The 13,201-nt window shown below is 50.3% G+C and overlaps 1 protein-coding gene across 1 annotated transcript in view; it reads right to left on the bottom strand.

Annotated features, from left to right (window-relative positions):
- The window catches only part of eaf2 (ELL associated factor 2), a 47,270-nt gene that overhangs the window by 10,319 nt on the left and 23,750 nt on the right, over positions 1 to 13,201 (bottom strand). The window contains exon 4 of the mRNA XM_070875273.1: positions 10,651 to 10,808. Within this exon, the coding sequence (XP_070731374.1) occupies positions 10,651 to 10,808 (158 nt within the window). The remainder of the gene's footprint in view (positions 1 to 10,650; positions 10,809 to 13,201) is intronic.

Here is a 13,201-nt window from a genome sequence, read left to right as displayed (position 1 = left end):
CATCGTGGATGCTCCAGAGTGAATCCACCCTCAGCTCCAATTCTGCAACGCGGACCGTCAAGAGCTCGAGGCGGATACACTTCCTACACACGTAGCGCCCAGGGACACCGGAAGTGTCCCCGAGTTCCCACATGGTACAGGAGGAGCATATCACATGGCCGAGCTCTCCTGCCATGTCTTAACCTTAGATACCCTTAAATTGGTAATAACAATGTTACAGTTCACTTACTGATATAAAAAAGAAAAGAAAAGCTACTCACCAATCACTTACCCCATTGGCTGTGACGTCACTTTTTGATTACTTTCTACTTCTATTTTGCTTTCTCTCCCGCTGTAGCTGCACCGGTACGCTGGCTCTCGATCTCCCGCTGGGCTTTTGACAGGTCGCTCCCCTCTCACCAACTGCCGCTGGCTCTCGATCTCCCGTTGGGCTTTTGACAGGTCGCTCCCCTCTCACCAACTGCCGCTGGCTCTCGATCTCCCGCTGGGCTTTTGACAGGTCGCTCCCCTCTCACCAACATACACCACAAGCCCCATCCTCACGAAACTGAGAACGTACACCAAAGAGCTTATCACTGTCCTGGGCAGCGCCATGGTCAAGGTCACCTACGAGGGCACGGTGCACGAACTGCCACTCTGGATTGTCCCGGGTGATGGCCCCACACTGCTTGGAAGGAGCTGGCTGGGCAAAATCCGCTAGAACTGGGATGACATCCGAGCACCATCACATGTCGATGAGGCCTCATGTACCCAGGTTCTGAACAAATTTCCTTCCCTTTTTGAGCCAGGCATTGGAAACTTTTCCAGGGCGAAGGTGCGGATCCACTTGGTCCCAGAGGCACGACCCATTCACCACAAGGCGCGAGCGGTACCTCACATGATGAGGGAGAGAGTGGAAATTGAGCTGGACAGGCTGCAACGCGAGGGCATCAGCTCCCCAGTGGAATTCAGCGAGTGGGCCAGCCCGATTGTTCCAGTACTCAAAAGTGATGGCACGGTCAGGATTTACGGCAATTATAAAGTAACTATTAATTGTTTCTCGCTACAGGACCAATACCCGCTACCTAAGGCAGACGACCTATTTGCGACGCTGGCAGGAGGCAAGACGTTCACCAAGCTCGACCTGACTTCAGCCTACATGACGCAGGAGCTGGAGGAGTCTTCGAAGGGCCTCACCTGCATCAACAGGCACAAGGGACTGTCCATCTACAACAGATGCCCATTTGGAATTCGGTCGGCTACAGCGATCTTCCATAGAAACATGGAGAGCCTACTCAAGTCGGTACCACGCACAGTGGTTTTTCAGGACGTCATATTGGTCATGGGTCAGGACACCATCGAGCACCTACAAAACCTGGAGGAGGTCCTCCAGCGACTGGATCGCGTAGGGCTGTGGCTGAAGAGGTTGAAATGCGTCTTCATGACAACAGAAGTGGAGTTTTCGGGGAGAAAGATCGCAGCGGACGGCATTCGGCCCTCAGACGCCAAGACAGAGGCTATCAGGAATGCACCCAGGCCACAGAATGTCACGGAGCTGCGGTCGTTCCTGGGACTCCTCAACTATTTTGGTAACTTCCTACCGAGCTTAAGCACCCTCATAGAGCCCCGACATGTGTTATTGTGTAAAGGTGAGAACTGGGTATGGAAAAAAAAAAACAAGTAATTGCTTTTGAGAAAGCCAGAAACATTTCATGCTCCAACAAGCTGCTTGTATTGTATAACCCGTGTAAAAGACTTGTGCTAGCATGTGATGCGTCGTCGTACAGAGTCGGGTGTGTATTACAACAAGCTAATGTTGCGGGCAAGTTGCAACCTGTGGCCTATGCTTCCAGGAGCTTATCTAAGGCCGAGAGGGCCAACAGCATGATTGAGAAAGAGAAAGAGAAAGATTGAGAACGTGCGTTCGGGGTAAAGAAAATGCATCAGGACCTGTTTGGCCTCAAATTTGAGCTGGAAACCGATCACAAGCCCCTCATATCCCTGTTCGCTGAAAACAAGGGGATAAATACCAATGCCTCAGCCCGCATACAAAGGTAGGCACTCACGCTATCAGCGTATAACTATACCATCCGCCACAGGCCAGGCACCGAGAACTGTGCGGATGCTCTTGAGAATGTGAGAAAGTATAGAGGAATGTTGAAAGAATGTGAAATATGTATAAGGGATTGAACATAATAAAATGCCATGTGTCCACAGACTTTGGTCACCAGTTGGGGTGCTAAGTCAGCGTGAATCAGCTAAAAATGTGGTGCAGATAACAGGATAAGGACGGTGTAGCAGAACCAGATGATGCAGTACCGATATATTGTGAACATAGTCTCGAGTGCAGAGGCGGAGGGAACTAAAGTGAGGCGGGCTGTGTCTGCTGACCATGCGCAGCAGAAAAGCCCTATTGGCCCAGAATGAAGTACGGAGGAAAATGATTGGATGAATCCTTTATGCATGAGCCGCTTGGAAAATGTATAACTACCGTGTGTATGCACTAAAACCTTGCTTGTCTTTGTAAAGTCAACGAACTCCCAGAGAGTCGGTGTTCCTTTGCTAAGACAAGCCAGCATTGATGTCGCATTAATAAAGTATAACTCAGAGTAACTTGGTGTTCGTGTCAGTGTTTTCGCTGAGACAGATGGAGGGAAAAGAATCCGTATCAACACTCTCAGTCGGCTACCATTGCCCACCACGGGGGTGGAAACAGCGCAGCCTGCAAACTTGTTGATGATGGCGCAGCCCGCAGACTTGTTGATGGTCATGGAAGTGTTTGAAAATCCAAGATCCTCTGCTGTCCCTAGTAAAAAAACTGTGTACTGAATGGGAACTGGGCCAGCATCCCCGTTGAAATGCAAGAGCTAATCAAGCTGTTCCAGTGGCGAAAGGACGAGCTGTCCATTCAGGCAGACTGCCTGTTGTGGGGTAACCACGTAGTGCTAACCAACAAGGACATCTCAGATCTCCATAGCACACACCCAGATATAGTAATGACGAAAGCGATAGCCAGATCCCATGTGTGTTGGCCCGGTATCGACTCTGACTTAGAGTCCTGTGTACGGCAATGCACGTGTGTACTCAGTTGAGCAGCGCACCCAGAGAGGCACCACTAAGTTTGTGGTCCTGGCCCTCCAGACCATAGTCGAGGATCCATGTCGACTATGCGGGCCCATTTCTCGGTAAAATGTTCCTGGTGGTGGTGGATGCTTTTTCAAAATGGATTGAATGTGAAATAATGTCGGGAAGCACCGCCATCGTCACCATTGAAAGCCTGAGGGCCATGTTTGCCACCCACGGCCTGCCTGACATATTGGTCCATGACAATGGGCCATGTTTCACCAGTGCCGAGTTTAAAGAATTCATGACCCGCAATGTCTCCTCGGCCCCGTTTAAACCAGCCACCAATGGGCAGGCAGAGCGGGCAGTACAAACAATCAAACAGAGCCTCAAACGTGTCACAGAAGGCTCACTCCAAACCGGCCTGTCCCGAGTACTGCTCAGCTACCGCACTAGACCCCACTTGCTCATAGGGGTGCCCCCGGCTGAGCTACTCAAGAAAAGGACACTTAAAACCAGACTCTCGCTGGTTCACCCCAACCTGCATGATCAGGTAGAGAGCAGGCGGCAGCAACAAAATCTAAACGATGGTCACGCCACTGTGTCACGGGAAATTGACCTGAATGACCCTGTGTATGTGCTAAACTATGGACACGGTCCCAAGTGGATCGCGGGCACGGTGATAGCTAAAGAAGGGAGTAGGGAGTTTGTAGTCAAACTAGACAATGGACAAATTTGCAGAAAGCAGTTGGACCAAACGAGGCTGCGGTTCAGACTGCCCTGAACAACCCAAAGCAGACACCACCTTTTGAGAGCCCACAACACACACCAAAAGGATCAACGACACCACGCCGGACCAGGAAATCGAACCCATCACACTGAACAACCCAGCAAAGCCAGGCTCACCCAGCAGCCCTGCAGGGCCAACAACATGCCAGCCCAGCGAGGGCACAGCTAACACACCAGAACAGACATTTGTACCAAGGCGGTCCACCAGGGACAGAAAGGCTCCCAACCACCTCACCTTGTAAATAGTTTTCACTTTGACTTTGGGGTGGGGGGGCGGGGGGGGAGTGATGTTGTGTATCCGTAAAGCATACACTCCCATGTTCCGCCATCAGGGAGCGCATCCCCTGAAGTCCCAAGCATCCCTTGGGAGCACTGTATATAAGACGGCCCCCTAAGGCCTGTTCCTCACTCTGGAGTGTCTTAATAAAGACTGAGGTCACTGTTACTTTAACCTCCCTGTGTGCAGTCTCATCTGTGTTAGGAACACAACAAGGTTAATAGTTTTTTTTTTACCTGAAGTTCGTGGGTCTTTTCATGGTAACCCTTCAGGAAGAGCCAGTAGATGCCAGCGATCAGACCTTGGCCGGGCAGGTCACCGATGCTTTTCAAGTCTCCGGTCGGCCGCTGGGTCCGGCTATCGAGATCCGCCGCCGCCGCCGATCTTGCGCTCGACTTGCGCCGCGCCAACGGGGAGAGGGCACGGATTGCGGGCAGAAGCCGGTTCCCAGCGGAGGAGAAGTGCAGCGAGAGGGACATCGCTGTTCTTCACACTGTCAACCTACTGAAGGCTCTGGCAGCCGTGGCATGTCTGCATACCCGCATACCCAACTGGCTTAAAAAAAAAACAACGCTGGAGTCGAGCCAGTACTTTGCCAATTTCCTGGTCAACAAACTCCAGCAAGGAAGGAACCCATTGCAACAACTTTTGTTTTATGGCATTGCAGTTTTTTTTTGACCCAGGAGTGCTTTCAACACTGATGTGACATGTAACTCGATTCATTATCATATAGATTCACCCAGTCTCCTAAATCCACTGGCCCCTGTTCAGTATTGAACACACAAGATAGAAGTGTGTGTGTGCGTGTGTGAGCTTGAATGACAAATAGCACTCTGCAGCACTGGAGAGGGAAACACAGAGTTAACGTTTCTAGTCCACGACCTTTCATCTGAACCCACCAATCAGTCACAGAGCACTTTGTCTGCTGTTGCTGGATGCAAACCCATTGGCCCAAAAATTGCGGGCCGATGCCTCCGACCTGAAAAATATTTCTGAAGTAACCTGATCATGTAAGAAGTAGGAGCAACTGTAGGTCATTTGGCCCCTCGAGAGGAAGGCCATCCCTCCCAAAGCCATCCCTTACCCCAGCTTACCCCCCCTTCCCAGGCTCTCTCTCTCTCTCTCTCTCTCTCTCCCCCACTCCCCAGCCCTCTCTCTCTCTCTCTCTCTCTCCCCCCCCACTCTCCCAAGCTCTCTCTCCACCACCCCCCACCCCCCAAGCTCTCTCTCCCCCCTCCATGGTCTCTCTCTCTCTTCCCCACTGCCCCCCCCCAGCTCTCTCTTCCCCCCCCCCCCCCGCCCTCTCTCTCCCCACGAGGTCTCACTCTCTTTCCCCCCCCCCATGGTGTCTTTCTCTCTCCTCCCCCCACCCCCAGCTCTCTCGCTCGCTTGCTCTCCCCCTCCTCCCCCCAGCTCAAGACCTCTCTCCCCACCCCCCCCCCAAAAAGATCTCTCTCTTCCCCCCGCCGCCCCCCCCAAGGTGTCTCTCTCTCCCATGCTCGCTCTCCCTCCCCGCCACTTCCACTTCCCACTTCCCACTTCTCTCTCTCTCTCTCTCTCTCCCCCCTCCGCCCCGCTTCTCTCTCCCTCCCCGCCCCCCCGCTTCTCTCTCCCCCCCACCCCCGCTTCTCTCCCTTCCCGCCCCCCCCACTTCACCCTCCTCTCTCTCCCTCCCTGCCCCCACCCCGCTTCTCTCCCCCCACCACCCCCCCCGCTTCTCTCTCTCTCCCTGCCTCCCTGCCTCCCCACCTCCCCCCCCCCCCGCTTCTCTCTCTCTCTCTCTCTCCCTCCCTCCCCATCCCCACCTCCCCCAGAACCGGTTCCAATGTCCCAGGAATTTCAATTCCTCCCTTCTGCACCATTCCTCAAGCCACGTATTCATCTGAGCTATCCTGCGATTCCTACTCTGACTAGCACGTGGCACTGGTAGCAATCCTGAGATTACTACTTTTAAATTTAGCTCCTAGCTCCCTAAATTCGTATTATCGGTAAAAAAACGGGATGAGGTCCTACTTTGTTGGTACCTATATGCACCATGACAACTGGCTGTTAACCCTCGTTCTTCAAAATGTCCTGCACCCGCTCCGAGACATCCTTGACCCTTGCATCAGGGAGGCAACATACCATCCTGGAGTCTCAGTTACGGCCGCAGAAACGCCTATCTATTCCCCTTACAATAGAATCCCCCATCACTATAGCTCTCCCACTCTTTTTCCTGCCCTCCTGTGCAGCAGAGCAACCCACGTTGCCATGGACTTGGCGGCTGCTGCTGCCCTCCCCTGATGAGTCTTCTCCCCCAACAGTACCCAAAGCGGTGTATCGGTTTTGCAGGGGGATGACCGCTGCTCCCACTGCTCTTCCTGTTGGTCACACATCCCCTATCTGGCTGTGTAACCTCGAGCACCTCGAGTCTTATCGCCGAGAGCATGCAGAAAACAAGTGCAGGCAGTGGAAGGAGCGAGCGGCAAACCAGACTCCCCACCCACCCTTTCCTTCAACCACTGTCTGTCCCACCTGTGACAGGGACTGTAATTCCCGTATTGGACTGTACAGTCACCTGAGAACTCACTTTTAGAATGGAAACAAGTCTTCCTCGATTTCGAGTGACTGCCTATATATGAATGAATGAATGTCTCTTGTAGTTGTCGTGGAGTGAAGACCATATCCGTTGTACCCCTTAGTGGACAGAATCTGTGTTGCGACTCTGGAAGGAGCTCTTCAGCCACAGGGAGAAGACGACTGAGGAGGATTCCTGCGATGACTTTCCCTGTGGCTGACACCAGGGAGATTCCTCTGTAGTTACCGCAGTTGGACTTGTCCCCTTTCTTGAAAAGCATCATGATTACAGCGTCTCTGAGATCTCCTGGCATGCTCTCCTTCCAGATGAGAGAGGTGAGTTCATGCATTCGAGCCAGTAGTGCTTCACCGCCATAGTTTAGTGCCTCGGCGGGATTTCCATCTGCTCCTGATGTCTTGTTCTTCAGCTGACGGATGGCCTTTTCTACCTCGTGCAGGGCTGTGATTTTGCTGAGGTGGTGGCGGGTAGCATGCTGTGGGATGGAGTCGAGGAAACGAGGATGACTTGCTTCCTCGCCAAAAAAGGATGAGTTCACAGGTGTTTCAATAAAGGACCGAATATTCCAGGTCCTGAACTACATCCTGAAGATGTCTGCATGGATTTTTTTAACGTGGGGTGGCCGTTGCACACAAGCTTCGATAAATATGTGAAGAGAAAAAGATTAGTAAAGACAAATGTAGGTCCCTTGCAGTCGGATTCAGGTGAAATTATAATGGGGAACAAAGAAATGGCAGACCAACTGAACCAATACTTTGGTTCTGTCTTCACGAAGGAAGATACAAATAACCTTCCGAAGGTACTAGGGGACCGAGAGTCTTGCGAGAAGGAGGAACTGAAGGATATCCTTATTAGGCGGGAAATTGTGTTAGGGATATTGATGGGATTGAAGGCTGATACATCCCCGGGGCCTGATTGTCTGCATCCAAGAGTGCTCAAGGAAGTGGCCATAGAAATAGTGGATGCATTGGTGATCATTTTCCAACAGTCTATCGACTCTGGATCAGTTCCCATGGACTGGAGGGTAGCTAATGTAACACCACTTTTTACAAAAGGAGGGAGAGAGAAAACGGGTAATTATAGACTAGTTAACTTGACATCAGTAGTGGGGAAAATGTTGGAATCGATCATGAAGGATGAAATAGCAGCGCATTTGGAAAGTGGTGACAGGATCGGATCAAGTCAGCATGGACTTATGAAAGGGAAATCATGCTTGACGAATCTTCTGGAATTTTTTGAGGATGTAACTAGTAGAGTGGACAAGGGAGAACCAGTGGATGTGGTGTATTTGGACTTTCAGAAGGCTTTTGACAAGGTACCGCACAAAAGATGGATATGCAAAATCAAAGCACATGGTATTGAGGGCAATATACTGATGTGGATAGAGAACTGGTTGGCAGACAGGAAGCAGAGTTGGGCTATATAAATGCCAGTCTTTCTTTTTTTTCTTTCACAGCACCTTCAGTTGAGGAGGAGGGAAAATAGGAGTGATTGGTGGAAGAGAATGAATATTAATGTTGATTAAGTAAGAGTCCAAAAGATAGTTCAAATTTTATATGGAAAGGACGGATTCAAATTGCTTAAATTGGCTTTACTCACTCCACTTCAAGTGTTCAATCTACTTCAATGGTTAATTATAGAACGTTTAAAGCACAGAAGGAGGCCATTCGGCCCGTCGAGCCCGTGCTGGCTCTCTGCAAGAGCACCTCAGCCAGTCCTACTCCCCCCGCCCTTTCCCCGTGGCCCTGCAAATGTCTTTTCCTTCAGGTACTTATCCAATTCCCTTTTGAAAGGTTTCATATTGCAGCAGGTGGTTGAGGTTCACAGCAGATCTTTAATCTCAATTGCCTACCCTTGTAGCACTGCTCAATTACTGGAGTTCTGCCAGGTTCTTTTGATCAGGTATGCCCCCGAACAATGACACACATAGAAGCAAAAGGGTTCGCATAACAGGAGAAACAGGCTTTCCGACAAACTGGTTGCCCATATCCTGCACTTGTAATCAATCGCAATCAGATCATCATAGAAATTTACAACAAGAAAGGAGGCCATTTTGGCCCATCGTGTCCGCGCCGGCCGACCAAGAGCTATCCGGCCTAATCCCACTTTCCAGCTCTTGGTCCGTAGCCCTGTAGGTTACGGCACTTCAGGTGCACATCCAAGTATTTTTTAAATGGGGTGATAATTTCTGCCTCTACCACCCTTTCAGGCAGTGAGTTCCAGACCCTCACCACCCTCTGGGTGAAGAAATTTTCCCTCATATCTTCTCTAAACCTCCCCCCCCCACCCCTCCCCCCCCCCCCCGCCATTACTCATGTTACAACAGTGACTACACACTTCAAAAAGTACCTCATTGGCTGTAAAGCGCTTTGGGACATCCGGTGGTCATGAAAGGCGCTATATAAATGCAAATCATTCTTTCTTTTACATTACTGGGCTGGATTTGAACCAAGGTCTGAGATGTAAAAAGGACAACACACTAGTTATCTTCTGACATTAACGTAGTAAAATACCATGGGGCCGAAATTGCCACCGCCTGAAACATGTCGCATCTACCGTTTTCGATGTGTTCCATCCGCCCCGAAGCATGGGCGGCCAAATCGGGAGAAATCAGCACTTTATGCCTTTTTTTTTTGAAGCGGGGCTGAAGCGGCCTTGTCATCGGGGCGGGAGTGGGGGCGGGTCAAAGTGGCCTATGCTCAGAGTCATCAGTGCCGCGCTGATGACGTAATCGCGCTGCGTGTCACAATGTCCCTCCCCTTCAGTTAAAGGGGAGAGCCTCTGCGAACATTGCAACCACTTTAGTGGCAAACATTGGGCCACCAGGGATAGTTTTGGCTGGACCATCCAAGAGGGGGTGCCAGGCTGCCTGTTGGCGGCCCAGCCGAACCTGCGGCCATAATTGTCGGCCTGACCTGGCAGTCGGCCGACAAAAATAACTAACATGGAGTCACCGGCAGCGCCACCTCCCTCTGGATGGCCGTGCCGTCAAGCTGCAGAAAGGCCGCATGTTGCACCTCCCTCTGATCGACAAGATTCAATGATCCGATCAATGTCTGTTAGTTGCACAATAAACAAAGCCAGACCTAGGCCAGATGATGTCAAGAATTGCCCGAATAGGGCTTTGCTAATTACGTATGGTAATTATGCTAATTACATATGGTAATTATGTAATTATATCGGGGAAGCTAGATAAGCAGACAAGGGAGAAAAGAATAGGAGGATCTGTTGAGGGAGAAGGTGTGCGCGTGTTGGTGTGCGTTGGAGAGGAGAGAAAACAGATTGATTCCTAGGTTGAGAGGATTATCCAATGAGGAGAGATTGAGTACACTGGGCCTTTATTGTGTGGAGTATCGAAGAATGAGAGGTCATCTTATTGAAATATAAAAAAATCTTAAGGCGGCTTGACAGGGTAGTTAGATGCTGAGTGTCTCAGGGTAAGGAGTCGGCCATTTAGGACTGAGACGAGGAGAGATTTCTTCACTCAGAGTTGTGAATCTTACGAATTCTCTACCATAGAGGGCTGTGGAGGCTCAGTCTTTGAGTATATTCAAGGAAGAGATCGCTAGCTTCTTGGCACCAAGGGATATGGGGATCGGGTGGAAAATTGGATTTTTGTTTTATTCATTCATGAGTTGTGGACGTGGCTGGCAAGGCCAACGTTTATTGCCCATCCCCAATTGCCTTTGAGAAAATCGGTGTCCAGCCGCCTTCCTGAATTTATTTAACTATTTGAATTTAAGTTTACCCCCCCCCCCCCCCGTTGCCGTGGTGGGATTTAAACTCATCCCCAGGACCATTTGTCCAGGCCTCTGGATTACTAATCCAGTAATGTAATCACTATGCTACCGTGCTCCCGTTGAGGTTAAAGATCAGCCCTGATCTCATTGAATGGCGGAGCAGGCTCGAGTGGCCTACTCCTGCTCCCAATTCTTAAGTTTTTAATGTTTTAGATCACACCACATACCTCGCTCAATGTCGTCCATTTGAGAAGCCGGTGACAGTTTTTCCTTTGGAGGAGAACTCTTTGGTGCAAAGGAGGGCTTGGCGATGAGACGCATTTGCTGCCCCAGGCGATTGGTCTGTAGATCAAGGCGAGATTGGACTTTGCTACTTCCTTCCGCCCTGCATAGAATCATAAAAACGTTATAGCAGCACACAAACAGCTCGCCGGGCTCCGGGAAGCACGGGCCCTGTCCTGCCTTTCTCACCACATGAGCCACCCAGTCTAATAAGAACATAAGAAACAGGAGCAAGAGTAGGCCATTCGGCCCCTCGAGCCTGCTCCGCCATTCAATGAGATCACACCTGATCTGAACATCGACTCAGCTCCACTTCCCCGCCCGCTCCCCATAACCCTTTACTCCCTTATCGCTCAAAATCTGTCTATTTCCATCTTAAATATATTCAGTGACCCAGCCTCCATAGCTCTCTGGGGCAGAGAATTTCACAGATTTACAACCCTCAGAAGAAATTCCTCCTCATCTCAGTTTTAAATGGGTGGCCCCTTATTCTGAGACTATGCCCCCTTAGTTTTAGTTTCCCCTATGAGTTGAAATATCCTCTCTGCATCCGAGCCCCCTCATTATCTTATATGTTTTGATAAGTTCACCTCTCATTCTTCTGAACTCCAATGTGTATACTCCAACCTACTCAACGTATCTTCATAAGTCAACCCCCTCATCTCCGTAATCAATCTCGTGAACCTTCTCTGAACAGCCTTCAAATGCAAATTGGCTTCTGCGTTTCCTACATTACAACAGTGACGACACTCCAAAAAGTACTTCATCGGCTGTAAAAACGTTTTGAGACGTCCAGTGATCATGAAAGGTACGATATAAATGCAAGTCTTTCTTTCTTTATCGGAGTACTGAATTCAGTTCTGGGCATTGCACCTCAGGAAGGATATATTGTCCCAAAGTCCCAAAAGCTCTAAATTGTCTTTGCTGTGCGCGACTTGTTTAGCTCAACGCGTGATCCCGTTACATTTCTCCGTCATTGGAGAAGTTTGTGAGCGGCCTGCGCAGTACCTTGCAGAGCGTGAGATATAGTGATACCAGCCCTCCTGTATGGCTGATGTAGACCATATATACAGCAGACACCTCAAATCGCTGGAGAAATACCACCAACGATGTCTCCGCAAGATCCTGCAAATCCCCTGGGAGGACAGACGCAACAACGTCCATGTGCTCGATCAGGGCAATATCCCCAGCATCGAAACACTGACTACACTCGATCAGCTCCGCTGGGCGGGCCACATTGTTCGCATGCCCGATGCGAGACTCCCAAAGCAAGCGCTCTACTCGGAACTCCTACACGGCAAGCGAGCCCCAGGTGGATAGAGGAAACGTTTCAAAGACATCCTCAAATCCTCCCTGATAAAGTGCAACATCCCCATTGACACCTGGGCGTCCCTGGCCAAAGACCGCCCTAAGTGGAGGAAGAGCATCCGGGAGGGCGCTGAGCACCTCGAGTCTCCTCGCCGAGAGCATGCAGAAAGCAAGCGTGGGCAGCGGAAGGAGCGTGCGGCAAACCAGACTCCCCACCCACCCTTTCCTTCAACCACTGTCTGTCCCACCTGTGACAGAGACTGTAATTCCCGTATTGGACTGTACAGCCACCTGAGAACTCTGAGTGGAAGCAAGTCTTCCTCGATTTCGAGGGACTGCCTATGTTGATGATGATGATGACGACGACGACGACGACGACGACGACGACGACGACGACGACCTTGCAGATTAGTGTGCGGCTGGGCACACCCGCAGCTTAGAGGGAGCATTGCTTGGAGTACAGATTCACCAAAATGACACCGGGGCTAAAAGGGTTAAATTATGAGGACGGGTTTCATAGAGTAGGCTTGTAGTCCCTTGGATATAGAAGGTATGGGGTGATGTAATTGTGGAGTTTAAGGTGAATAAAGGAGTAGATAGGGTAGATAGAGAGAAACTATTTTCTCTTGTGACAGAGTCCAGATGGGTCAGACGGGAATTTTCCCAGATTTATTTCCTCCTAAATTGGCCTGAGTTTTTATCTGGTTTTTTTTGGCCTCTCCCAGGAGATCACATGGCTCCGGTTGGGGTGGAGTGCAGAATGTTTCGGTGCAGTTGTGTGGGGCGGACTGGTTGCTCTTTACCTTTCCACCATTGTTCAAAGGTTTACATGTAACCTTCAGGGCTGTTGGCGGAGGGCCGTGTGGCTCTTTGTCGGCCGGCACGGGACACGATGTGCCGAAATGGCCTCCTTCTGCGTTGTAAATTTCTATGTTTCAAAAAGGCATAACCTTAAAATTAGAAACATATAAAATTCTGACAGGATTGGACAGGTTGGATGCAGGAAGAATGTTCCCGATGTTGGGGACGTCCAGAACCAGGGGTCACAGTCTAAGGATAAGGGGTAAGCCATTTAGGACCGAGATGAGGAGAAACTTCTTCACTCGGTGAGTTGCGAGCAAGTGGAATTCTCTACTACAGAAAGTTGTTGATGCCAGTTCGTTAGATATATTCAAAAGGGAGTTAGAT

Source organism: Pristiophorus japonicus, chromosome 3, assembly GCF_044704955.1.
Source record: "Pristiophorus japonicus isolate sPriJap1 chromosome 3, sPriJap1.hap1, whole genome shotgun sequence".
NCBI lineage: Eukaryota > Metazoa > Chordata > Chondrichthyes > Pristiophoridae > Pristiophorus > Pristiophorus japonicus.
Note: the sequence above shows the minus strand (reverse complement) of the source record. Positions and strands in the feature narration are given on the sequence as shown.